Source organism: Prionailurus viverrinus, chromosome A2 (assembly GCF_022837055.1).
Source record: "Prionailurus viverrinus isolate Anna chromosome A2, UM_Priviv_1.0, whole genome shotgun sequence".
NCBI classification, from domain to species: Eukaryota; Metazoa; Chordata; class Mammalia; order Carnivora; family Felidae; genus Prionailurus; species Prionailurus viverrinus.
In genome coordinates, this window is record NC_062562.1 from 150421327 (window position 1) to 150446208 (window position 24882).

General features: G+C 43.9%; 1 protein-coding gene across 2 annotated transcripts in view; it reads left to right on the top strand.

Annotated features, from left to right (window-relative positions):
* Window positions 1-24882, top strand: part of LRGUK (leucine rich repeats and guanylate kinase domain containing) — a 107233-nt gene that overhangs the window by 37253 nt on the left and 45098 nt on the right. For both annotated transcript variants that reach the window (XM_047848869.1, XM_047848870.1), the window contains 8 exons: window positions 1145-1225; window positions 2839-2925; window positions 4689-4795; window positions 10441-10560; window positions 16460-16556; window positions 20528-20641; window positions 23481-23682; window positions 24541-24636. In XM_047848869.1, the coding sequence (XP_047704825.1) occupies window positions 1145-1225; window positions 2839-2925; window positions 4689-4795; window positions 10441-10560; window positions 16460-16556; window positions 20528-20641; window positions 23481-23682; window positions 24541-24636 (904 nt within the window). The remainder of the gene's footprint in view (window positions 1-1144; window positions 1226-2838; window positions 2926-4688; window positions 4796-10440; window positions 10561-16459; window positions 16557-20527; window positions 20642-23480; window positions 23683-24540; window positions 24637-24882) is intronic.

A 24882-nucleotide genomic window follows, 5' to 3' on the forward strand; every position in this document is an offset into this window, starting at 1 on the left:
GGGAGTAGTTTAATTTTAGCATTTTGTGTTTGGAGAGCTCAGGAATTATTGGTGACTGCCTTTGGAGTGCTTTCATGTACACGCAGAAATGGCTTGGGGAGAAATAGAAATGAAAATGTGATTATTAATTTTTTAAGTAATTTTTAAAGTTTAATGTTTACATTTGAAATAAAATTGTAATTATGCTAATTACGGGAAATTTAAGTAAAACTCTTTGTCTTTAGTGGGAAATTCAGGAATTCTGCAATCTGTGCTCTACTTTGGTCAAATTAAGGGATTGTCAAGCAATCTTTTTCCCCCCCTCACTTAAAAAAATTTTTTTTTAATCTTTATTTTTTATTTTTGAGAGAGAGAGAAAGAACAAGCAGGGGAGCAATAGAGAGAGAGGGAGACACAGAATCCGAAGCAGGCTCCAGGCTCCGAATTGTTAGCACAGAGCCCGACGTAGGGCTGGAACTCAAGAACTGCGAGTTCTTGACCTGAGCCAAAGTTGGACGCTCAACCGACTGAGCCATCCAAGTACCCCTTTCCTCTCACTTTTTAAAGTGGTGAAACGTAACCCACACAGAAAAGAGTATAAAACCTAAGGGTGCAGTTTAAACAAAAAATTTTAAGGTCAACACCCATGTGGAGAAATGTGTCTTATGGTTTTCTGTTTCTATCTTTCCTTAAAATAACTCTCTCTTATTGGAAAAATAATGGAGCTGGCTACATGGGCACATTCAGTAAGAAGGCTTCACCAGTCACAAATGGCCGGTCTAGCAGAGGCAGCCCTAGGGAGGGAGGGCTGGGGAGGAGTAGGGGTGAGGAGAACCAGGGAGCCCTTGCATGCATTTTTGGTACTGTTCCTCTGATTTTGCCTACTCAGTGATTTCTGCCTTAGAATAAATAATGGCGGAGATGAGGAGCAGCACACTATTCTGTAGCCAGAGAGGAAAAAAGAAAATGTGGCCCTGTGCGTTCACATTTAGTGAATGGGGCCTGCAGGAATTTTCTCGTTCTGCATTAGGAAATTGGATCAGCAACAGAGCAGTTTCTAAAGTGAGTTGAATTTAGAGGATCCATACTAGCTCTCTTACACAGTTTTATATTATTGGTTCTACACTTAGTCTCTTGATAATATTTTGTTTCTTTGATTACACAGATTGCTGAGCTGGGTGAGATAGATTACCTTGAAAATCTACCTCTCCTTCGAGTTGTCAACTTTCTAAGAAATCCAGTTCAGGTAAGAGATATTTATATGGGGGTGGGGTGGGGTGGGGTGAGGACCTTCTTGGAATTCTTCAAGAAGTACTTTTGATAAGGAACATCTGGAACGTGAATAGACTGCATTTACCTTCATTCTCTGTCGCTCAGGAAACAGGAGGGTTTGGCAAAGTAGCACCGGCAGTGACAGGGGAGCATGGAGTTAGTTCCTTGCTTGCTGTGGTCACATGTGACTCATTCGGGCTGGTGATAAAAGGTTACAGGACAGACCTACTAAGATTGGAGCAATGCCCTTTTACATGATAGAGTGCATGATGCTGGAGGCATAGACAGGCTCCGGGTCCTGCTTTGTAACAGGGGCAAGAAAGTCTAAGACCAGATGCCTAAAGTAATTTGTCTGTATATAGTCGTGAAGTTGGTGGTGCCCTGAAATGATTATGGGAAGAAATGCTATATTTCCTAGGGATTCTTCCCCTCTGGTATTCAAAGTTCCACTGCTATTTTCCAAGCCCCTCTCTTTCATCAATGGATCCTCCCTCCTGGGTCTCCTGTCCCTCCCTCTTTGTCCATTTGTACTTCATTCCACTTGGCTGCCTCTACCCTTTACTGAACTTTCCAGAGACTGTTGCATTTGTATGTATCTCCTGAGTACCTTCCCGTTTGTGTGTATCATGCTGAACATGTCTAGACAGGCAAAAAATAAAAATAAAACAAAAGCAAAAATGAAAATGAAAAATAAGATTAAAAAGTAAATCCACTCCTTGGTATGGGAATAGTGGCGGGCAACCTAAAAGCGTCTCTGGTTAAGAAACAAGCAGGACTTCCAGAGTGGCCATCAAGCCCCAGTTTCAGAGGCACGGGGAGTATTTGTTCGTGTGCATAAATCAACACCACAAACCCTTTCACACACATTAACTCACTTATATACACAGCCCTCCCACTCCCAGCTCACACATTGAAGGACAGAAAAGATACCTTTGTAGATTCATTTCATGTGCATTCTTATCTATGAAATGCGTGACCCACAAATATCTTTTGCTTCAAAGATGTAGCTTCTTGATACGAAACTTTAATTATGTTTTAACAGCAGATGGTTGGGAGTAATAAGGAATTTGTTCTATAAATACTATTATTTATGATGGCCAAACAAAATCATAACAAATGATATAAATTAATTCAAAATAATACTAAGTAAATGACAAAGTGATCATAAGTAACGTTCATCATTTGCAATAACGAAACTCCCTGGAGTTAGGCGATAGGGTTTGAGTCTCCGGCCGTGAAATCTGACATGAAACGCTTCACCACTCTGAGGCTTAGTTAGTTTGTTTCTGGCTAGAAATGGAGGTGATCATACCTGTCCTGCTTATGTCCCAGGGAGATTGATGAGATGGCACGTTTGAAGAGCTTTGTAAGCTATAAGGCACGGTCTGCATTTAATAAGGGGACTGGTAAGCGTGAAGCTATAGACACCTTGAGGGATACGTGTGTGTGTGTGTGTGTGTGTGTGTGTGTGTGTGTGTGTGGAGGGTGGGGTAGCAGCCCAAAGACCTACTCGGGAGAGCAGTGTGCTGGTGCTAACTCATGTGGTAAAGGAAGGCGACTGAATATTCCTCTTGATATTTTAAATAGGAAAAGTCTGAATATTGGTTGTTCGTGATTTTTATGCTCCTACAATTAACAGAATTAGATCAGAAGAAAATTAAAGTGGAAGAAAAGGTACGTAATCATGTCATTCCTTGTGTTTATGCGGCTCTGCTACCCACTGCAGGATCAATGTCGGCGGTAAATGGCACACGTAACGATACGTGAATTGACTGTTGATTTAGGGAGTGGTTCCTTACTCTCTTGTTTCACCCCCTGCAAAGCTGTGAGCATCAGAGCAGCTGTGGCCAGGGCCCTGCCATTGCAGTGAATAGGTTGGCGGTGGGGACAGACGCCGTGCCCCGCGTGTGCGCGTGGCTGCGTGATGGCCGTCTCTTAATTTGGATAACTGTCGTCTTTGGAGAGTGTGTGATTCTGTGTTGCTCTCAACAGTCACTTAATGATGAAATTTATTCTATACTGCTGCGTATAATCAAAAGGTACTCAAATGAGTCACTGTCCTGATATTTTAAACCCTTAATTCTGCCCTTTAAAATCATGATCCCCCTGGACACGCAGTTCCAGAGTAACCAGACCTTGAATGCTATGCACCTGCCTCCCCGCCACCGTACCTGGGGTGGTACTTTGTCATGCTTTAGTGACCGGTGACAGCTGAAATCTGCACTAATGAGGGATTTCTTACACTAAATGCAAATCTGAGATGAGAATCAAAATAGGTATAAATATGTAGAGGGGCAGATATTCCATTTCATAAGTCCCTTTCTGAAATCGCGGTTAAAAATAGTTAGGGATGCTAGTGTATCATTATTCTCGAACTCAGAAGCACTTACTAGATTTTCCCTTTAACATCTTGCAGAGGGAATGCAGTTGGAAAGTATGCATTAAGTAGAGGTGTGGTACATGAGGCTAATGTATTTTGAGGGTGACAAGGACCAGAGCATAGAGACGTGTACGTTATAAGGGGGAAAGACCCCTATCTTTGAACAGAGGACGCTTCTTTTTTTTCAACGTTTATTTATTTGGGGGACAGAGAGAGACAGAGCATGAACGGGGGAGGGGCAGAGAGAGAGGGAGACACAGAATCGGAAACAGGCTCCAGGCTCTGAGCCATCAGCCCAGAGCCCGACGCGGGGCTCGAACTCACGGACCGCGAGATCGTGACCCGGCCGAAGTCGGACGCTCAACCGACTGTGCCACCCAGGTGCCCCGAGGACGCTTTCTGAAAGAAGAGGAGATCTGGGTAGAATTTGAGATCTTTGAGGTAGTTCTTGATGAGATGGCATGAGAAAAACATCCTTGCAGTGTCCACGACCTGGAATCTAGAACTATGTATTTCATTCCTGCAACTCGCACTAAAAGTGTAATCTCAGGCTTTAGAGATTTTGTTTTCGTTTTCTCCCCTCCCAAACCAGGAAGCATAAAGAAGTAGGGAACTCAGAGACTCCAGCTCCTTATTTTATTTTATTTTTAAATGTTTATTTATTTATTTTTTGTATTTTGAGAGAGAGAGAGAAAGAACGAACAAGTGAGGGAGGGGCAGAGAGGGTAAAGAGAAAATCCCAAGCAGGCTGTCAGAGCAGAGCCTGACGCGGGACTTGAACCCACAAACCACGAGACCATGCCCTGAACTGAAACCAAGTGCTGGACACTCAACTGACTGAGCCAGCCAGGCGCCTCTGGTTTCATATTTTAAAATAATTGTCATTATTTAGATTTTAGGAAAGTTAGAGTAGACGTGAAGACTGAGCACAAAGGTCCGTGAGCATGAGTTATTTTCCATACCTGGTTGCATGTCTAGAATGTTTTGTTAAAATCAGAGACTTGTCTTCTTTTTAGAAATGCATGTTTTTCCTCTTGCATTTCTAATTCTGGAAAAGGTTGCGGCAGTGAATAGGTACAACCCTCCCCCAGAAGTGGTCGCAGCCCAGGATCACCTGACCCATGTCCTCAACAGCGTGATGCAGCCACAGAGGATCTTTGACAGGTATTTGTTTGGGGTCCCCGGGGTAAAACTCAGGGCGGAAAGCTCAGGACAACGTCCTTGTCTGCCTTAGCCCTCCGTTCTGTGACTCACCCCTTCCTCATCTCCGAGAGAAGGGTCTTTATTTGGCTGACTCAGTTAGAGTGATGGTCATCATATGCTTGAGTACGGGGTTCGCTCATCGGTGTTGTCCCAAGTGTGCGGAAGAGTGCATTCATCTTCCCTTTCTCAGCTAGCCCCTTGAATGGCGGCTGGCCTAGGACAGAGGACAGTGAAACAAGATGTTTCAAAATGTGTCCCCTTTCCTGCCGTCGGACAGAACCACAGACCTATGTGTCACGAAAAGAGAATCGTGATGATTTCTATCCACTGTGAATTTTTCCTTAGCTATGAGTGAATGAATGCTAGATACGCCTGTCAGAGAACATCCGTGAATGCAGATTATTGGAGGGTCCATCGAAGGAAGCCGGCTAGCTGAGGGGAAACCTGCGATAGACTTAATACTGACTCCACTGTACTTGTGAGTCACCCAGCTTGCTAGAGCACATGAGCAGATCTCTCACCTCTGAGTTCAAAGACAGATTTGCCACAGTTTCTCTGCTTCTTTTTAAACAATCTGTTGGAGCAGCTGGCCATTTATGCTATAAGTACACTGTAGAAATTCTGTCAATACCCGAAGGCATTTAAAAAATACTCGTAACAATCCTTCGTTATACATGGCTTCTCTTCTTTATGTGGTATTTGCTTCTGTACTTCACATGGTTGGTTTCCCACAGAGAGCACGGTGTTTTATTTTGCATCCAGGACATGAGTTTTTACATGCAATTTAATAATATAGACATTGACAGTTTTATATATTTATGGTAGCCCTCTAGGTGAAATGATTTATCATTTATTTGCATACATCTGGAAAGGCACATTTGATTTAAAAGAAGGGCATTTATGTCCTCATTGTATTTCTTTCCTAGTTTATGAGATTGCTAGTTGTTTCATGCTTTCGGGTACATTTATATAAAAATATGTATCAAAGAAATTTACACCACTGTCTGAAAAACACGTATTTCTTCATCATTTCTGGCTTTCGAATAGACCAGAGCAAATGGCCAAGCAGCCCCAGATGCTCCAGAATGGAGCAGAGTTCACTGTGACAAACTCATGGAGACAGGGTCAGGCCTAGCGTTGCCCTTCCCAGGCTGGGCCAGTAGGGAACCCTAACTCTTGACCTTAGGACTTTTACACTGCATTATTGGGGAGCCACTGTCCCTTCCCCTGGCATGACTGGGGTGAGGATGCAACATTAAAGTTACCTGGCAGAATCTTGACTCTAGGCTTGTAGTCGCTGATAGCTTTCTTGCTCTCTGCTACGACAAAGTTCTCCAGGCTCGTGTTGTACAAGCCCTGTCCAAACTCTGCAATCAACCACTTCTCCCAGAAGCCCTGGTTTGTTTTAGTGAGAAAAGATACTTCTCAGTCACAATCTGGGTGGCTAGAGATAATCACTGCTACTGAGTTGCCTGTTGTTAGGCTTTTCAGCGGACAGATCTAGGAAGGTATTCCTTCTTTCTTTCCTTCCTTCCATCTACCTACCTACCTTCCTTCCTTCCTTCCTTCCTTCTTCCTTCCTTCCTTCCTTCCTTCTTCCTTCCTTCCATCTACCTACCTACCTTCCTTCCTTCCTTCCTTCCATCCTTCCTTCCTTCCTTCCTTCCACCCACCCACCCATCTATGCATCCGCCTATTGGTGTATTCTATCTATCCTGTTTATCTATTTATATGTCTCTACATCTATTCAATCTGCTTATATCTAGTCTATATCGAACTAGATCTATCTGTATCTATTTACAGATAGATGACAAATATCTCTTGAATTCCTACTGATACAATCCAATTTCAAGATGATTGTTGATTGAGCTTTTTTTCAAAAAATTTTTAAATGTTTTATTTATTTTTGAAAGGGAGAGAGACAGAGCGTGAGCAAGGGAGGAGCACAAAGAGAGGGAGACACAGAATTTGAAGCAGGCTTCGGGCTCCTCATTGTCAACACAGAGCCCAACGTGGGGCTCAAACTCACAAACCACAAGATCATAACCTGAGCCAAAAGACGCTTCACCAACTGAGCCACCCAGGTGCCCCTGATTTAACTTTTACTTATCCTCTCTCCTCTCTATCACATCTGTATCATCCTTTCCTCCCAAGCCAGAGACACAATAGGAAGATGGATTGAGAATATCCCATAATTACTTTTTGAAAATTCCCTATTGCAGCACAGCAGTATCAGTGTTAATACTACCACCAAGGCGATTACTGAAAACATTGAAATCATACTTCGCTTCACCTATACTCTTCCCATCACCCCCCTATTTTTTTTGTGGTAAAGTATATATAACAAAATTTGCCGTCTTAGCTATTTTAGAGTTACAGTTGAGCGGCATGACTTATATTCACACTACTGTGCAACCATTACCTCTGCCTATTTCCAGAACTTTTTCATCTCCCCAGACAGAAGCTATAACCACTAAGCAGTAGCTGCCTGCTGCCTGCTACCCCCAGTCCCCGGAGACTTCATATCTATTTTCTAGCCTTATGAACTTGCCTACTGTATATATTTTATGTAAGTGTCAAGCACCTGCTTTAAAAATAGTGTACGGTATTTATATTGTCAGAACGTATATCCATCACACCCCATAGTTCCTCCTTTGCTGTCATTTGGTCTCAGGTGTATGGATAACCGCATGTATATTGCTCACTGCCAGTCCTTATTTTGAGGTCTCCTCCCGTATTTGGTCTTGTGAAGCTTGTTCTCCAGTAGACTCCTTAGGATGCACTATGGGATGGATCAGTATCCCTTGAACTCTTGCATGTTGATAATATTCTCTGCCCTTCATACTTGAAAGTCATTTTTGCTATGTTTAAAATCCATGGCTCACACTATTTTCCTTGAATATATTAAAGATGTTACTCTTTTTTGGGGGGATGCAAAACAGCCATCAAAATCTGATACACGGTGTTCTTTCCCTTGTAAGTCAGGTATTCTCTTTTTCTAGCTGAATAGGTTTCTTTTTCTTTAAAGTTTGATCATGTACTAGACTGGGTCTTAGTGTTATTCGTTACTGGTCATTTTGGGCTAATACTCCCAGGTATGCTGTGTATTTTTTCAATGTATAGTTTTGTAATTATTATTACTATTTTTTATTTCAGGAAAGCATTCATGAATTACAGTCTTAAATATTTGTTCTGTTCCTCTGCTTTGGTTTTCTCTTTCAGGAAGAAGGTCTCCTTTGCCTATATTCAGTATTTGTCACTTTTTCAGGTTTTTTCCCTTTGATCATTAACAAAAATTTTACCTTGAGGTCATTTTAGATTCACATGATTCTGTAAGAGATAATACAGAGAAATTCTGTATGTTTCCCCCAATGGTGGTATCTTGCCTAGCTATAGTAGAATATCAAAACCAGGAAATTGACATTGATGCAGTCCACGAATCTGATCACATTTCACCAGCTTTGCATTGACTCGTGTGTTCATTTAGTTCTATGCAATTTTATCACCTGTGTCGATCATATGAGCATCAGTAAGGACGAGTTTTGTCACAAGGGTCCCTGTCCTTCCCTTGTGGAGCCTCAGCCACTTCCCTACTCATCTCCCCCAACCCCTGGCAACCGGTGGTCTATTCTCCATCTCTGTACTGTTGTCATTTCAAGAATGTTATACAAATAGAATCATGTAGTATATATATAACCTTTTGAGACTGGCTTTTTAAAAAATTTTTTACTTAGCCTTATTTTCTGGAGATTCATCCAAGTTCTTGGATATATCAGTAGTTCAGCCCTTTTTATTGCTGAGTCATATTCCTCGCATGGATGTACCACAGTGAGTTTAACCATTCCATCTCTTGAAAAACGTGGGGTGATTCCATTTTGGGACTATTACAAATCCAGGTATTATGACCATTGATGTACAGATTTTTGTTCACGTAGTTTCAGCCTGCTTGCTTTGCAGTGGATGCCCCTGGCTCTTTTGGGGTTCCCTTTTTTTCAGGTCTGTAATTTGCTGCCCTTTTGCCCTCCCCCCCCCCATCCCGCACAGATTCCAGGGCTGTGCAAGGCTTGTGGGTTTGTGGTGCATGGAGATACTTCCTCATCGGGTTTTGTTATACATGTCAGGCATGGGTGCTTGCTCTCAGCTTTTTTCTGTTTTTTCTGTGGATGTTCAGAGACACTGAAAAATTATGCTGCCACCACTTCCATTCTTCTTCATAGAATCCACACCTCAGCCTTGTATTTTTTTTTTTAATTTTTTTTTCAACGTTTATTTATTTTTGGGACAGAGAGAGACAGAGCATGAACGGGGGAGGGGCAGAGAGAGAGGGAGACACAGAATCGGAAGCAGGCTCCAGGCTTCGAGCCATCAGCCCAGAGCCTGACGCGGGGCTCGAACTCCGGGACCGCGAGATCGTGACCTGGCTGAAGTCGGACGCTTAACCGACTGTGCCACCCAGGCGCCCCGTGCCTTGTATTTTTAAAGTCGATTCTATTCTGTATTTCTATAGTTGTGGCACGAGTGGAATTCACACACTTCAGCCCAGCTGGTAGCGGGAGATTTTCTTCCTTATTCTAGTCTTTCAGGCCCGGAAGCCATGCCCAGATTCCTGTATTAGCTCTTACCTATTAGCTGCTAACTTTGAGCAAGTTAACCTCTCTGGACTTCTGTTTCTTCTGTGTGCAGCGGGTATACTGATAGAAATATCTTCATTATCATCCTGTAATAATTACATGAAGGTAATGTATGTAGGACTCCTAGAATAGTGCCTGGCACATAGTGATTGCTCAGGTCAATTTTAATTGTTACCATTTTCATTGCATGTCTGTGTTCTAATTCAGTAGGTATGGATGTTATAACTTCTCACAGAACTTCCGTTTTTAAGTTCTTGAGGAAATACTTTTATCAACCAAGAACTAATACATCTTACCATATTTTTTCCTTTTAAAAATGTTGTTCAAAGGGTGCCTAGGTGGCTCAGTTGGTTAGGCATCTGACTTCCGCTCAGGTCATGATCTCACGGTTCTTGGGTTTGAGCCCTGCATTGGGCTCTGTGCTGACAGCTCAGAGCCTAGAGCCTGCTTCAGATTCTGTGTCTCCCTCTCTGCCCCATCCCTTGCTCATCCCCATCTCAAAAATGAATATCATTGGGGCGCCTGGGTGGCTCAGTTGGTTAAGTGTCCGACTTCGGCTCAGGTCATGATCTCACGGTTTGTGGGTTCGAGCCCCACATCAGGCTCTGCACCGATCGTGCAAAGCCTAGAGGCTGCTTCACATTCTTTGTCTCTCTCTGCCCAACCCCTACTTATGCCTTCACTCTCTCTCTCTCAAAAATAAATAAATAAACATATAAAAAAAATAAAGACCATTAAAAAAATGTTCAAGTAAACTGACATGCATTTGGATTTTGTTTGTTATCTACGCTGTGAATGCTGTTTTGGGCATATTATCATCAACTTGCTCGGGAATGTAGGACGAGGCTTCTCTCCAGCGCCTGCATGCAGCAAGGGCTCAGTCATTGACTTTAGTGTGACTGCGGTGTAGACCCCGCCCCCTGGGTGTGTATCCGACTGGCCCAGGCCCTCACCCACTGCCTGCCTGTGTTCCAGCACTCTTCCTCGCCTGGATGCCCCTTATCCCATGCTGGTGCTGGCCGGTCCTGAAGCCTGTGGCAAACGAGAGCTCGCTCACCGCCTCTGCAGACAGCTCAGCGCTTACTTCAGATACGGGTGAGTTTGTTCGTGGGCTGGTAAGGCTGTGAAATGGTAATGTTCACTGGCTGGTAAGGCTTTTGCTCATTTCGGCTGTTAATTTTAAGTGAGCTCAGAAAGGTCTATAGGAGGGGTATCAGCTTCTTGGCCGTTGATTACACCGCCATATACCCTGCATCTTCAATTCCCCAGACGCTTAACTTCATTCCCTGGCAGCCGAAATCACTCTCCAAGGTTTGGAAATACACATATTGTTGGTGAAGCCTGGTGGCGTTGGAACACATTACCATGTGACGTGACCGCGCCGCCAGGTGTGTGGGTTGGTGTGTGTACCTGGGACCGCCGCTCCCACCCTCTGCCGTGCACTTGCTTCCCTCCCCACGGATCTTCCTCTTTGGAGGGATATTTCAGGAGGAAGGAAAGAGAAAGGGCAGCATTTTTCCATTCCCCTGGGTCAGCATTCAGTACACTCCAGTTTTCTGGAGCAAATGTTTTGCTCTGTGATTCCTAATGGTCTGGTTAAAATAGAGGACAATCCCCCCCCCCCCCCCCCCAAAAAGGACCATTCAAAAAGTCTTCAGCTGGCTTTACAGACTTTTTAAAGGTTTCTGGGAGTCAGAGTTAACCACTGTGGTCTTTTAAACCGGTTTCCTCTTCATTTTGACATATGGCAAAGCAATTACTTCTAGATTAGTAATATTTGTCGGTGACCGGAGGAGGTGGCTGCGAAGATATTTAGGACAGCCAGAGAAATACATACAAATTATTTTCTAATGCCTTCCATTCCCTTAAGCTATACATGTTCGAACAATGTAAATACTATTTTAAACAGGTCCATTTATTTAGATATCTAAAATTACATGCCTCATTTGAACAACTCGAGGATTCAAATATATAGGATGATTTATTCATTAATATATTTTAAGCACCCTGAAGTAACAAAAATAAATTAAAACTTAACGGTAGGGGAAAAAAAAAAGCATAGTGTACCATTCTGCCTGTAGAGAGGTGCCGAACCTGTTTTAAATGATAAGTGGAACACAATGAATGGAAGGTCAAACGAGGGCAGAAAAGATGTATCCTGACTGTTGTGCCAATATGAAACCTGGAACCTTTTATCAAACCCAAATACCAGGAACCAAGGCTTTCTCTGATTAGATTTCCTTTTAATTATGTGGTGAATGTTGGGAGCCAGGTCCTTCATATTTGTCTGTGATACACGTTGTGGGTCGTGCTGGATTGGATGTGTTCTTGGAGGTGTTGGTTAACTCCTCATCAAGATTGTGATCCAGTCTGCTTCTGTGTTCTCGCCTGGGTGGGCCTTCTAATTATTCATTTTTATTAAATCCTGGTTTTCCACTTATTAGGATACTTATCCATCATGTTTGTGACTGATTTAATGTTTGTTTTCCATTCGCTCAATGGCCCATCATTGTAAGAATTCCATCCAGGCATGGATCAAAGATCATATCATTGGATTACAAAAAAAGAGATAGTAGATAGCTAGAAATCTTATCTGTTGGGAAAGTAAGATAGTACTACTTTATATGCAACAACTTTCTAATTAAACCAAATGATAAAACCAAAGCACATCCTCAGGGGCAAGTCATTGCTCTTGTGTAGATCTTTTTATTCTTTTTTGTTTGTTTGTTTTTTGTTTTTTGCTTTTTTTTTTTTTTTAATTTTTTTTTTTCAACGTTTTTATTTTTGGGACAGAGAGAGACAGAGCATGAATGGGGGAGGGGCAGAGAGAGAGGGAGACACAGAATCTGAAACAGGCTCCAGGCTCCGAGCCATCAGCCCAGAGCCCGACGCGGGGCTCGAACTCACGGACCGTGAGATCGTGACCTGGCTGAAGTCGGACGCTTAACCGACTGCGCCACCCAGGCGCCCCAATCTTTTTATTCTTTACCCAACATAATTTTTTATTGATTTTTAATTACATGGGAAAAAAAGGCACGAATACAGTTTCATCATGAAACACGTAAGTATTCACAAAGGCACTTTCTCTGCCATTTGCCTGAATATTTTCTTTCCCTTCTATTTCATTGTCTCTTGGTATTTTGTCTTCCTTTTTCCATTACATTGACCCATGACGGAGACATTCAATGAAATTCTCACACACCAGGTTGCATGTCCAGATATAAAAATATGAAAAGGAAAACATCGTGATATAACAAGTGTTGGTGTGGCTGAGAGATTCTGGACTTGTTTTAGGTTTTGATTTTTCCGTTTGTTCTTGGTTTTAGAAATAGGTTGGATGTTCCTTCTTTTCCTGTATTAGTTACACGTGGCCTGGAGATATGAATTGACTGGCTTCAAAATCCCTCTCTTTCCAACCTTAATATCACCACACAAATCAGTGGCTCCCTGGACGAGTAATGAATAACGAGAGAAACATAAAACGATGCCAGTACACCTGGGCACCTTCCAGATTTAAGCCTTGAAAGTGATATGAATAGTCACGAAAGGAAAACCTTATTTTCTTCCTTAGACCTCTAATTTACAGCAATCTCCATTTTTGTAACCTTTTTCATGATGTTGACTACCAAGTTTATTTTATTTTTATTTAGCACTGGAGTGCAGTCAAGTAAAAGACCATAGCTACTTAGCTACGTGAGATCTATGAGCTACAGTTACCTAAATTCAGTCTAGTCTGATGTCTATTTATACAGATGTGACATACTAGTAGAATGGCTCATTTATTCATCTAATCTTTGTTTATTGAGCACAGGCCATGTGCAGGCTGTAAGCTGTAAAACAAACAGACGTGGTCTTGCCCTGGGAGCTTACAGTCTAGCATGGGATTCTGACAGGTAAATGCTGGCTAACAAGGGAGTTTGGCGGGTGCTCTGATGAGGGAAGTAAAGAGCCTCTGGGATAGGAAGAGTAGAAGGTAGATGGGATGTGGAACTTGAACGGGTGCCTTCCAGACAGAAAGAACGATGGGTGCATTCGCTGAACTGAAAGTACGCTCTGGAAGACGGCAAGACTTGGAAGTACAGAGGGAGACGGCAGAAGAGAAGACCAGAAAAGTAGACGGGAGTCTGATCGTAAAGGCTCTGCAGGTAGGGGGTGTCATGATGACCGCTGCGTTCCAGAAAGTGCGCCCGGCCGGAAGCTTGGCAGAGGGTGGGGCAGGGAAGACTGGATACAGGGAGACCAGCTGGGGTACAGTAGCGGCCGGTGATGGCACGAGTTAGGAAGTGATGTGTAGTTACGGGCAAGTGGACGGGACAGTGGCTTCCTGGGATTTGATACTCAGACAGCGTGTGCTGGAATCATATGTGCTGATGATCTCTTTAAATGTCCAGCAGTTAATCGACGCATATTTGCGTTGAGCATTAGGACCAATTTAAATTTCCTACCGGATGCCTTAGGGAGACCTGGGCTTTTGTGGGTAGCCTTTGAAAGAGTTCACTTACCAACACATGGCATGCTATCACGTGCTTGAGTTTAGAGGTGCTCACAGCCAAACCTCTGCCTCAGTATTTGCAGTAACAAGAAGTTTGTTATTTCCTGAGGCAATCTGGTCCAGAGTTGAGATTCTAAAACTATGTTCTTCTGAATCAAACTGAAAACATTTCTACTTCCTCATCCAACTGCTAGCTCGTCTTAGACATCTTTTCTACCTATTACTTTTCCCTGGATATTTTACCATTCCATTGTTGGGTCTGACCTTGCGGATCCCTTCCCCTCCTGATCATCTCCTCTCCACAGACTTGGTTTGTTAGGATCCTTCACGACAGCTGGCCCATGAACGGGCCTTTCGAATGTCTAACCTCACTCGTAACCCTCAGGACCAGTGTCTAACTCCGTTCTTTTCGTGTGGCTCCCTTTGCAAACCATGAGTTAACTGTTCACCATGACTTAACTAGTGAATCCATTAGTAAATAATAAACTCATGGAATAGAATTGCCCTTAGGGGAGAAGAAGGCTACTGAAAGTGATGGCCCGAGCAAATTTCTTTGTCTAAGATTTGGCATCATTTCTTTGCTAAGTAAGTTTAGTGCAGCCGTGCTTTCACTCTGCAGCATTTCCTTTTTCAGATGTTCGTTCGCATTTGGGGAGCATGCTTCACAGCGAACATTTCTGCATGTGAAAATTGGATGACAGGATTCAAAAACCCACAGGTCATCTTAGGTCCTTCTTAATAGAAGTTTCCATGGCGGATACAGGCTCTGTCATCCGCATGCTCCACATCAGTGAAGCCTTCTCTTTATTTACCTGCCTAGAAGCTTCAGATGACTTCTTTGCCGTGTCTTCCTCTTAGAAATTCTGAAAACATTCCTGCCGCTCAATCCCTTTGTTGGAAAATGCAAATCCGGCACGGTGCGTAAAGGCTATGCTAAGGGTGTACCGCACGGGATGCCAAGTCCCTGATTTATCTTTCCTGACTGTCAAGGACACCGATAGACAGAGGGTCTCAGGGCCCTGCCGAGGTGTGTGAAGAGATGCCACTGTATTCGCACAACAAAACAAATGTCGCAGAGTTTTGACAGTCTTAGAATATATTCTCTTTCCCAGGTATATAATTTAAATGTAATGTTAAGACCTTAAAATTTACCAGTCTAGTTAATTCTTGATTATAATGGAAGGGAAACAGTGGGATGAATTATAAAAACTTGGCTTTGGCTTTGTAATGGAGAGGCTTTTGAGGGTTGTGACTTTACCCACTTAGCATGATCATAAAAGGAATTGACAGGGAGTCATCCTGGCATTGCTACTTAGTCACTCACTTAATTGCTGTGCCTCAGTTTCATCGTCTGTAAAATGAAAACAATAATCCCCGCCTCGTGGTTTTTCTTGTGAGGAATAAATGAAATAACACGTTGAACGTCTAGCTATTTTCATCTCCTCTTTTAAAACCACGGGATAATAAAAGTCAGCCTGCGTTCCCAGAACTTAACACGAGACGTCAGAATGGGAGGAAATCGAGAGTCCTGGGCTGGCTGGGACCCTGTCATCTAGTTCTGGGACTGACACTGGCCTGCTCTGTGGCCTTAGACTGGCCATTTTTATTGTCCTCCGCAAAATAGAGTTCATCACACCTGTTATCCACTCCACAGGTCTCATTTACTCATTCATGTTATGGATACCTAGTGAATGCCTGCTATGAGCCAGGCATGGGGAATACAGTAGCATGTAAGATGGACAAGAAAAGGTCTGTCCTCATGAGTCCTACATCCCGCTGGGAAGGACAGGGAAAAGCCAGACATGTGGATAAAAGAAGGCAGTTTTGGTGACAGAGAGTAAGTGGGAGCTGGGGACCGGATGGGGGCGCTGTTGCAGTCAGTGATCAGAGAACTGAGAACTCCATTCATGGGTTCCCGTGCGAGGCTCATCCCTGGTATCGAGTACTGGCAGCACGGAGGCGATGGGGTCCTGAACAGGGACCTGGGTGCGATGTAATCGATGGCAGACGATGAGGGTAATGGGCGCGTACAGAAGAGGTGCGTAATCAGCGATAGGGGGTGGGAAGGCTTTTGGGCTTGGGGAGGACATGTAACTTGAGTCCTGGAAGACAAGTGGGCTAGCCAGGTGGAGGAATGAGGAGGGGCGTGGGAAAGTGCCCACAGAACAGAGAGGACACGAAAACACTTGGGTGGAAATATATGAGCAGTAGACATCGTTCTATTGCCGAAAGTAGTGTGACAGCAGAGGGGCTGGTTCCAAGGTGGTAAACAACAAGTAAACATCGGGTGTTGATGATCTCACATTTCTACAATCCCTGTAGAGTCAGAGCAGCTGAATGTAGCCTAGAGCTTCGAAACCACAGCGTTTTCACAACCATGTTGTTTCCCAATTCACGATCCACGGGTCAACTTCAACTTTTGAAAACATACTTTTACCAAAACCTTTTCCATTTCGAATCTCAAGCTGCTAGAAGTAGACTGGTTATCTCCTCTGTTTTCAGGGCCTGTCACACCACAAGACCACCTTACTTTGGAGAGGGGGATCGAGTCGATTATCATTTTATCTCTCAAGAAGTTTTTGATGAAATGGTAAACATGGTAAGAATGTTCCCCTTTGTACTGCACAAGAAATGCATGTTCTCTGCTAGAAATATTAGGAACTAGCGATAAAATCAAGAAACGCTTTGTGTCTGTTGAGAGAGGTATTCTTGGATTGTTTTTTTTTTTTTTCTTAAACCACTTCCACATCCTTGTGCACGTGCTGCTTTATTTTTTGATCTTGGAGGGAATATTGTAACTTTTCAATAAAGCTACGCGAGTAGGCATTTTAAGGAAACACAAGAGCACTTCGAAAAGTTCTCGCGAACTGTGTTTATCAGGTGCTGCTGTTATTGATGAGGCTTCACTGAAGATAGGCAGTTCTCACAGACCCGATCTGATGTGCGAAACTTGTGAATTGAGCCTCCCTCGGCGTTGGAGTGCTCTGTCCAGAGACCGCTCCTGTTTGCTAAAACTGGGGCTTTCTCGTGGTCGTCACCCTAAGCACCATTTCATCACGGTGTGTCCCATTCAGTTGGCAGGGCACACATCCAGCCCTGACCTTCCACGTTATACTGCGTGCACATAATTGTGGTCCGTGTAAGCACGGGATCTGCCGTTTCCACGAGTTTAGTTTTGAATGGCCAACTTTACACACAGTGTGTGTTTTTTTCTTGTGTTCACAGAGAAACCCAAGTGATTAAGTCCTACAATCCCTAGGCCGTTTCCTCTCTAACCTTGTGAAAAGAACATCCTAGAGATTCTTTATAATCTTCTCTCCTTGGGCTGTATTTTGGTAATTCAGTTTAATGTATCAAGAGTACTTTGGGATTTTATATTTCTAAAAGCCTTAATAGAGATAGGAAACATTATTGGTAAGTAGCGTTAGTAAGAAGCATTCTTTTAGGGCTCTTTGGGTTGGAAGGCAGCTAGTTCATGAAATTCATGTTGGTTTCTCTTGTTAGAGTCTGAGACATTTTTTTCTTGGTTCAGTTCACCTGTTCTCAGTACCCCGTCTGCTTCCCTGATGTTATTACCTTATTTATAACCTTATATATATAAATAAATAACTTATTTATATACCTTATTCCCTTATGTTATTCCCTGACGTTATTACCTTATCCTATCAGTAATAAGGAAGTCTGGTTCAATCCCTAGTCTAAGAAATCGCTGTACTTGTACACCGTATTTGCTCGTACGGTTTGACTCCTTCTGCAAAATCCTCGTGTGTTTGAGAAGTACTCGTTTTTACTGCTTCTGCTAAAATCTATTACTTCAATATAATGTCATTTTCTTCAACTTGAATTTTGTTTCTGAGCTCCCTTTTTTTTGATTTTTAAAACATTTTTTAATGTTTATTCATTTTTGAGAGACAGAGACAGAGCGTGAGTTGGGGGGTGGGGGGGCTGCGCAGAGAGAGAGGGAGGCACAGAATCCAAAGCAGGCTCCAGGTTCGGAGCTGCCAGCACAGAGCCCGACGCGGGGCTCAAACTCACGGACCGCGAGATCAGGACCTGGGCCGAAGTTGGATGCTTAAACACCTGAGCCCCCCAGGCGCCCCTGAGTTCCTTTTCTTGAAAGTGAGCTTAAGACTGTTTCATGAAGAGGCAAACATACAGGTTATAAACTCGTGACACATTGTCAGCGTCGCCAGTCACACCGACACACGCAGACTTCTGTACGCAGAACCCTCCCCCACGCCCACCCACGCAGCCTGTCCCACCGTGGCATGCCCCAGCCTTGGACACCTGCTGTGGCCAGTCACAGCCACGCACTCTGACCTACAGAGCCGCACACCCTCTCACATACATACTGCTGCATATCCCCCAGCACCGACACGAGGGTCATCGTGTCGCATGCCTACCGACACGCGAATCTTTTTTAAACACATGAATGCAGTCACTTCCCTGCAGATATACTCCCTGACTTGTGGAAATAGGATTATTGGAGGAGGCTTCTGCAATAGGACTGTTGCTGTTTATGAAGGTGTCCGAGAGCAGAAAGAAATGGAAGATCACCATCCAGAAGCTGGAGGACCACTTCATCTCAGTTCTTTACAAACAAGTTCGACAGGGCCTGTTTTGTATATAAAAGCACAGTGCCGGCTTCCTTCCGACTCTGCATTTTTCCAGAAAATACGTTTGGGATTCACAGAGGGAGGCCTTTGTACACACAAGTAAACAAATTCATAGTATATATCTGAAGAGTGATTCAAGAACACATTTTGAAAACAGGGTGAGTCACAGTAAACAGGACAAAGTATATACCTGATGGGACATTCAGGTATCTATCCTATCTATTTGGATAACAATATATATATTAAAAGATGACGTAGTATTTGTTTCAAAGAACAAAGAAGGTATGACATTGAGGGAGTAAAATATCAAGGATATTTACTGTTGAGTTGTAAACTTTTAGACTGCATGATATAAACTTCTTTGGATTATGCGGTGTATGGACTTTCCTCATCACCCATAGCAGACTCATTCAGACTCATTCACTAGAGACCCACCCACCCCAGGAGATACTCTGTGTCTCATGCACTTCCAACAGATAGCCTGTCTCCCATCCCCCCCCCAATCTCCAGAACCTCCGGGCCCAGGAAGCACAGGTAGTGTAAAGGACTCCTTACTGCTACTGTTCTTTTTTTTTTTGTAACTTTTTTTATTTTTGAAGGAGAGAGAGACAGAGCAGGAGTGTGGGAGGGGCAGAGAGAGGGGGAGACACAGAATCCGAAGCAAGCTCCAGGCTCCAAGCTGTCAGCACAGAGCCCGACGCTGGGCTTGAACTTGTGGACCATGAGATCGCGACCTGAGCTGAAGTCGGACGCTTAACGGACGGAGCCACCCAGGCGCCCTCACTGCTACTGTTCTTACTGATGGTGCTGCCTTTCGATGGGATTCGATTGACGGGATTCAGCCTTGCAGATTTTCATTCCATAATTTATATGAAAATCCTGTGCACGAGGAGTCACAGTTGCCAAGATCATTCATGTTTTTATTTTTTTGGTCATGAGCTTTCCAGTTTAGATTAGACCTAGTGGTTTAATAAATCTAATATTGTCAAAGAAAAAAAGACAATTTTGAGAGCCATGTTTTTGTTTTTTTTTTAACCTGGACTGTTCTGCAAAGGAAGAACTGGGCTTCCAGTATACAGATAGAAGGCAGCCTTTAAACCTCAAATGACTAGAGGGCACACAGCAATTCTGTTGAATAACATTTGGGGCAGTTTCAATACAAAGCTATGTTTTATATGGAAAAGCAGAAAGGGTCTGTTTTTCATGGCTTATCTCAGGATGCAAAGGTTTTCGGATGTCCCTGTAATTCATGGCCTTCAGGCTTATCTGAGAATGCAAGGCTTTGGAAAATGGGAGCTTTTTCTGGGGTACCTGCTATGTTTGCCGTAGCCAATGTGGCCGAGGCAAAAGGCAGGCTATCAGTTTTGTTTTCTCAGCAACGGCAGCTCATGGTGCACAGTTGGCAAGGAAGCAGATAAGTAAGCAAAATGGTCTGTTCTTTTTTTTTTTTTTTTTTTTTTTTTGAGACAGAGAGAGACAGAGCATGAACAGGGGAGGGGCAGAGAGAGGGGGAGACACAGAATCGGAAACAGGCTCCAGGCTCCGAGCCATCAGCCCAGAGCCCGACGCGGGGCTCGAACTCACGGACCGCGAGATCGTGACCTGGCTGAAGTCGGACGCTTAACTGACTGCGCCATCCAGGCGCCCCCAAAATGGTCTGTTCTACCGTAAGCTTTGGTGAGACCTTTACTCTCCCTGGATGTTTTGTCAGCAGATGACCGTATTTCCAGAAACTTAATTTTTTTTTTTTTTTTTGCCAGCTGAGAATTCTGTATAAATTTCTCTACCACACTTGGGTGTTAAATTTCATAAACCCATCGTCAGCCTTCTATAATTGCTAATATTCATAGGTTTTACGGAAGCATATAAAAGTAAGGCATCAAATAATGTTAGTTATATTAAAGTTGAGTATGGCAGCTGTTACATGAAAATCTTTGTACCTCTCAAATTTCAGGGGAAGTTCATTCTAACATTTAATTATGGGAATCACAACTATGGATTAAGTAGGGACACCATAGAGGCCATTGCAAGAGACGGGTTAGCAAGCTGTGTTCACATGGAAATAGAAGTAAGTGTTTTTTTCACTCTGTACTTTTAACGTGTGTGTGTGAGTTTGTATGTATATATTTGGGGTTGAGGAGGGGGCTACGGTGTGCAGGTAGCACACTTGCCAGGCGCGGGGGTGGGGGGAAGCTTATGGTTCGTATGGGGGAGACCAGACATGAACAATTATAACAGGAGTTATAGTACAGGACATGGCACACATAGACTATGAATAGATGTGCCCCTCAGGATTTATTTCCTAAGTTATTTCCTCACTAAAGTATCCCTTTTATTCTAGGGTGCAGTCTCTCTTTATCTCAAGTGCTATTAGGGTCCGTCACAGGCTACGGACCTGCCTGGGGGCTCTGTGCAGCTGGCCGTGCTCTCTGATCCTCTGTGGGAGATGTGTGGCTGATGCCGGCAGTGACTCCAGTTGCTCGCTGGTTGCGATCTTTCCAAGCTGTGAGCAGTTTAGACTTGCAGATTTCAGGATTCTGCCCCCGTACCCTGTCTTCCCCAGTGATCTTCTGCAATTGGAATATACAGAAATTTCTTTCCAATCCATATCCAGGGTAAAACCGTGACTACCTCACTTATTTGTTTTAAAAATAGATAACTTTGGGGGCGCCTGGGTGGCCCAGTCGGTTGAGCGTCCGACTTCGGCTCAGGTCAAGATCTCGCGGTTCGTGAGTTCGAGCCCCGCGTCGGGCTCTGTGCTGACAGCTCGGAGCCTGGAGCCTGCTTAAGATTCTGTGTCTCCCCCTCTCTGTACCCCTCCCCTGCTCACGCTCTGTTATCTCTCTATCAATAATAAATAAATGTTAAAAAAATTTTTAAAAATAAATTAAAATACATACCTTTAAAATAGGGAGACAAAACATGACTTTCTTTCTTTCTTTCTTTCTTTCTTTCTTTCTTTAACGTTTATTTATTTTTGAGACAGAGAGAGACAGAGCATGAACAGGGGAGGGGTGGAGAGAGAGGGAGACACAGAATCCGAAGCAGGCTCCAGGCTCTGAGCTGTCAGCACAGAGCCCAACGTGGGGCTCGAACCCACGAGCTGTGAGATCATGACCTGAGCCAAAGTCGGATGCTTAACCGACTGGGCCACCCAGGCACCCCAAAACATAAGAGATTCTTAAATATAGAGAACAAACAGAGGGTTGCTAGAGGGGTTGTGAGAGGGGGGATGGGCTAAATGGGTAAAGGGCACGGAGGAATCTACTCCTGAAATCAGTGTTGCACTATATGCTAACTAACTTGGATGTAAATTAAAAAACAAATAAATTAGTTAATTTTAAAAATATGTATATATAGCTTTATAAAACATGTGAAATCTTTAAAGGCCATTGCTTGTCTATTTAAGGTACGCTCACTGAGCGGTCTAACAGTTTTGTAGTCGGGAAAAAAAAGTTACAAAAATGATACCCTTAGATCAAGCTTAGGGAAACAAAATCTGGGCGGGTCTGACAGCCCTTTCCTGTGGATGCTGAGCCTTCTCTAGAACTGGTTTCCTTTGTGACTTGGCCAAGCGGGGGACTGTGATTCCTTCTTGGCTCCTGGTGTTGGTGTGTAGCCTCGCTTCAGTGAGACTGGTCATGTTTCTTCCAGCCCTTTAATTTTTCTAGCTGCAAAAGCCTGCAGTCCTGACCTCTCTGCAGTTGATTGCTTCTGCATCCTGAAGGAGGTTTTCTTTCTTTCAATGCTAATAAGCAAAAAAAAAGACCTCTTTTCCCAAAAATATCTTCCTCGGGCAAGGCAGAAACTCCCTGGCACCTCTTGCTGACCTTTACCTTCTTCTCTGGGCACTGGCTTCTGTGTTGTCCTCTTCCTCCCTGCAAGCTTTCCCCGACTCATTTCCAAGAGGTCGACTCTATATAAACCAGGTCTCATTTCCCTGATGCTCCTGAGGGAAAGCATTTTTCCAAACTGCTCTTGTCACTGACGCTTACAGAAACTGTTTTTTAAAGAGCCTGTATTGCTTCCCCCACTGAATGTTTAAAAGCCAAGATTTTGAACGTTGAGTTAAACTACTGATGATGGGATCGAGGGGGGAGGAAGTTCAGAGTTCATTTGGAACGGCTCTTGTGTTGCACCTGTGAGGAAACTGGTGCTCAGGGAGTTTGCAGGATTTGCTCGCAGTCTGCTGGAGCCGGGGAGCCGCAGTCACCATCCAGCCCTGCTTCTCCCTGGGACCTGCTGGCTGCACGGTGGCTTGAGCTTGGCTGTCCCTTGCTCTGGGTAGAAGCTGTGAGATGCAATAGGAACCAGCCAACCAGGTTGCTGGTTTAGGAATAGGAAGGGTCCCAAGGCGAAGGCACAGGTAACAGAGTAGCGTTTTTTTTTTTTTTTTTTTTTTTCTCAGTAAGATCTTTATCTCCTGGCGCTGAAAGGCTGCTCTTGGAAATGTAGACTCGAAATACATTTCAGAGGGGCTCCTGGCTGGCCCAGGCTCTAGAGCGTGTGACTCTCGATCTTAAAGAGTTGTAAGTTCAAGCCCCACGTTAGGAATGGAGATTACTTCAAAATGAAATCTTTAAAAAAATGAGGATGCGACAGTGCTGTGAATGCACCTGTTTGTATCTAGCCATTTTCTTTTTGAACCATCATGTATATTAGGGTGGTTAGTTAAAGGATAATCGGGTAGAATGAGCTGTTTTATTTCCAATAACAATACATCATCCCCTGATGAACAAAGGGGAATAATCCGACTTTGAGACATTTACAGGAAAATAATAGCTAATAATACAAATAAGTCCTTCAATGTAAGACTGCTTATTATGCCAACGTTGTCAGATGTCTCCAAAATGATACCTAAATTGTATATCCGTTTCTAATTTATTACCTTTTCTTTAAACAAACAGGGTGTCAGAAGTTTGAAATATTCCTATTTTGAGCCTCGATATATCCTGGTGGTGCCCATGAACAAGGAAAAATATGAAGGATACTTGCGGAGAAAAGGATTATTCAGTCGTTTAGAGATTGAATTTGCTGTCTCCAGAGTGGACCTTTATGTTAAAATCAATCAGCAGTTTCCAGGATATTTCGACGCAGTGATCAATGCAGGTCAGTGACTTTCAGCGAGGTTGTATTTTTGAAATGTAAGGTCACTGGGGGAGGATCTGCTCCAGAATATAATCTCACTGCTGGCTGACTGCCGTTCCTTGTGGCCGTGGGGCTGGGGGCCCTGCTGCTTTTGTTGGCTCTCTGCCAGGGGTTGCCCTCCACCCTCGAGGCTGCTCCCACGTCCTACACACGGGGCCTCTCTGTCGTCAAGCCAGTGATGACACATCAAACTCTCCTCATGCTTCTAGCCTCTGCCTTCCTCTTCTACTACTAGGAAACTGGCTTCCTTTATGAGGCTCATGTGATTAAGAGTAGGCCCGGGGTGCCTGGGTGGCTCAGTCGGTTAAGCGGCCCACTTCAGTTCAGGTCATGATCTCATGGTGTGTGAGTTCGAGCCCCTCATCGGGCTCTGTGCTGACAGCTCAGAGCCTGGAGCCTGCTTCGGATTCTGTGTCCCCTTCTCTCTCTGCTCCACCCCTGCTTGTGCTCTCTCTGTCTTTGAGAAATGAATAAACATTAAAAAAAAAAAAAAAGAGTGGGTCCACCTGGGTAGTCTTCCTTCTGACTAGTCCAAACTCAGATGATAAGTAACCTTCATCCCATTTGCAAAAATCTGTTTTGCCGTTTAACACGACATGACCACGGGAGTAATATCTCTTCATGTTCACAGGTTCTGCCCTTGCTCACGGGAGGCACTTATATGAAGGGGACGTGTCATTAGGGGCTTAGAATCCTGCCTACGACAATAGTCATAAAGTTAGAGGGAGCTTGAAAAATCATTACCACCAACAGTGGCAAATTGACTGTGTTTAGATATGATTCTGTTGCTTTAAAAGTACCTTCTCTCATTTTCTGTAGATGACCTGGATGCTGCCTACCAAAAGCTGAGTCGTCTCATCAGAGAGTACCTTGGGTTGTCCGAGGAAACGTCCAAGGATTTGGCTCCAACCGCAGGTACTACCCTGTCCCTTTTGTGCCAGAACTTTTTGTTTTCGTGAAGAGGAGAACAAATCTGTGAGTTGCTCTGTGGGTGCTCATCGCCCAGGCTAAAGCTGGTTCTAACTCTTGAGTCCCTACACTTCCTGCGGTGTGATTGTCCCCACAAACGAGCTGTGTGGATCAGCCCTCCGGGTCTGTCCCTCTACTTGTCTCAGTGGCCATAGTGGAACTCAGGGGACTGTCCTTCAGGGACATGCTGGC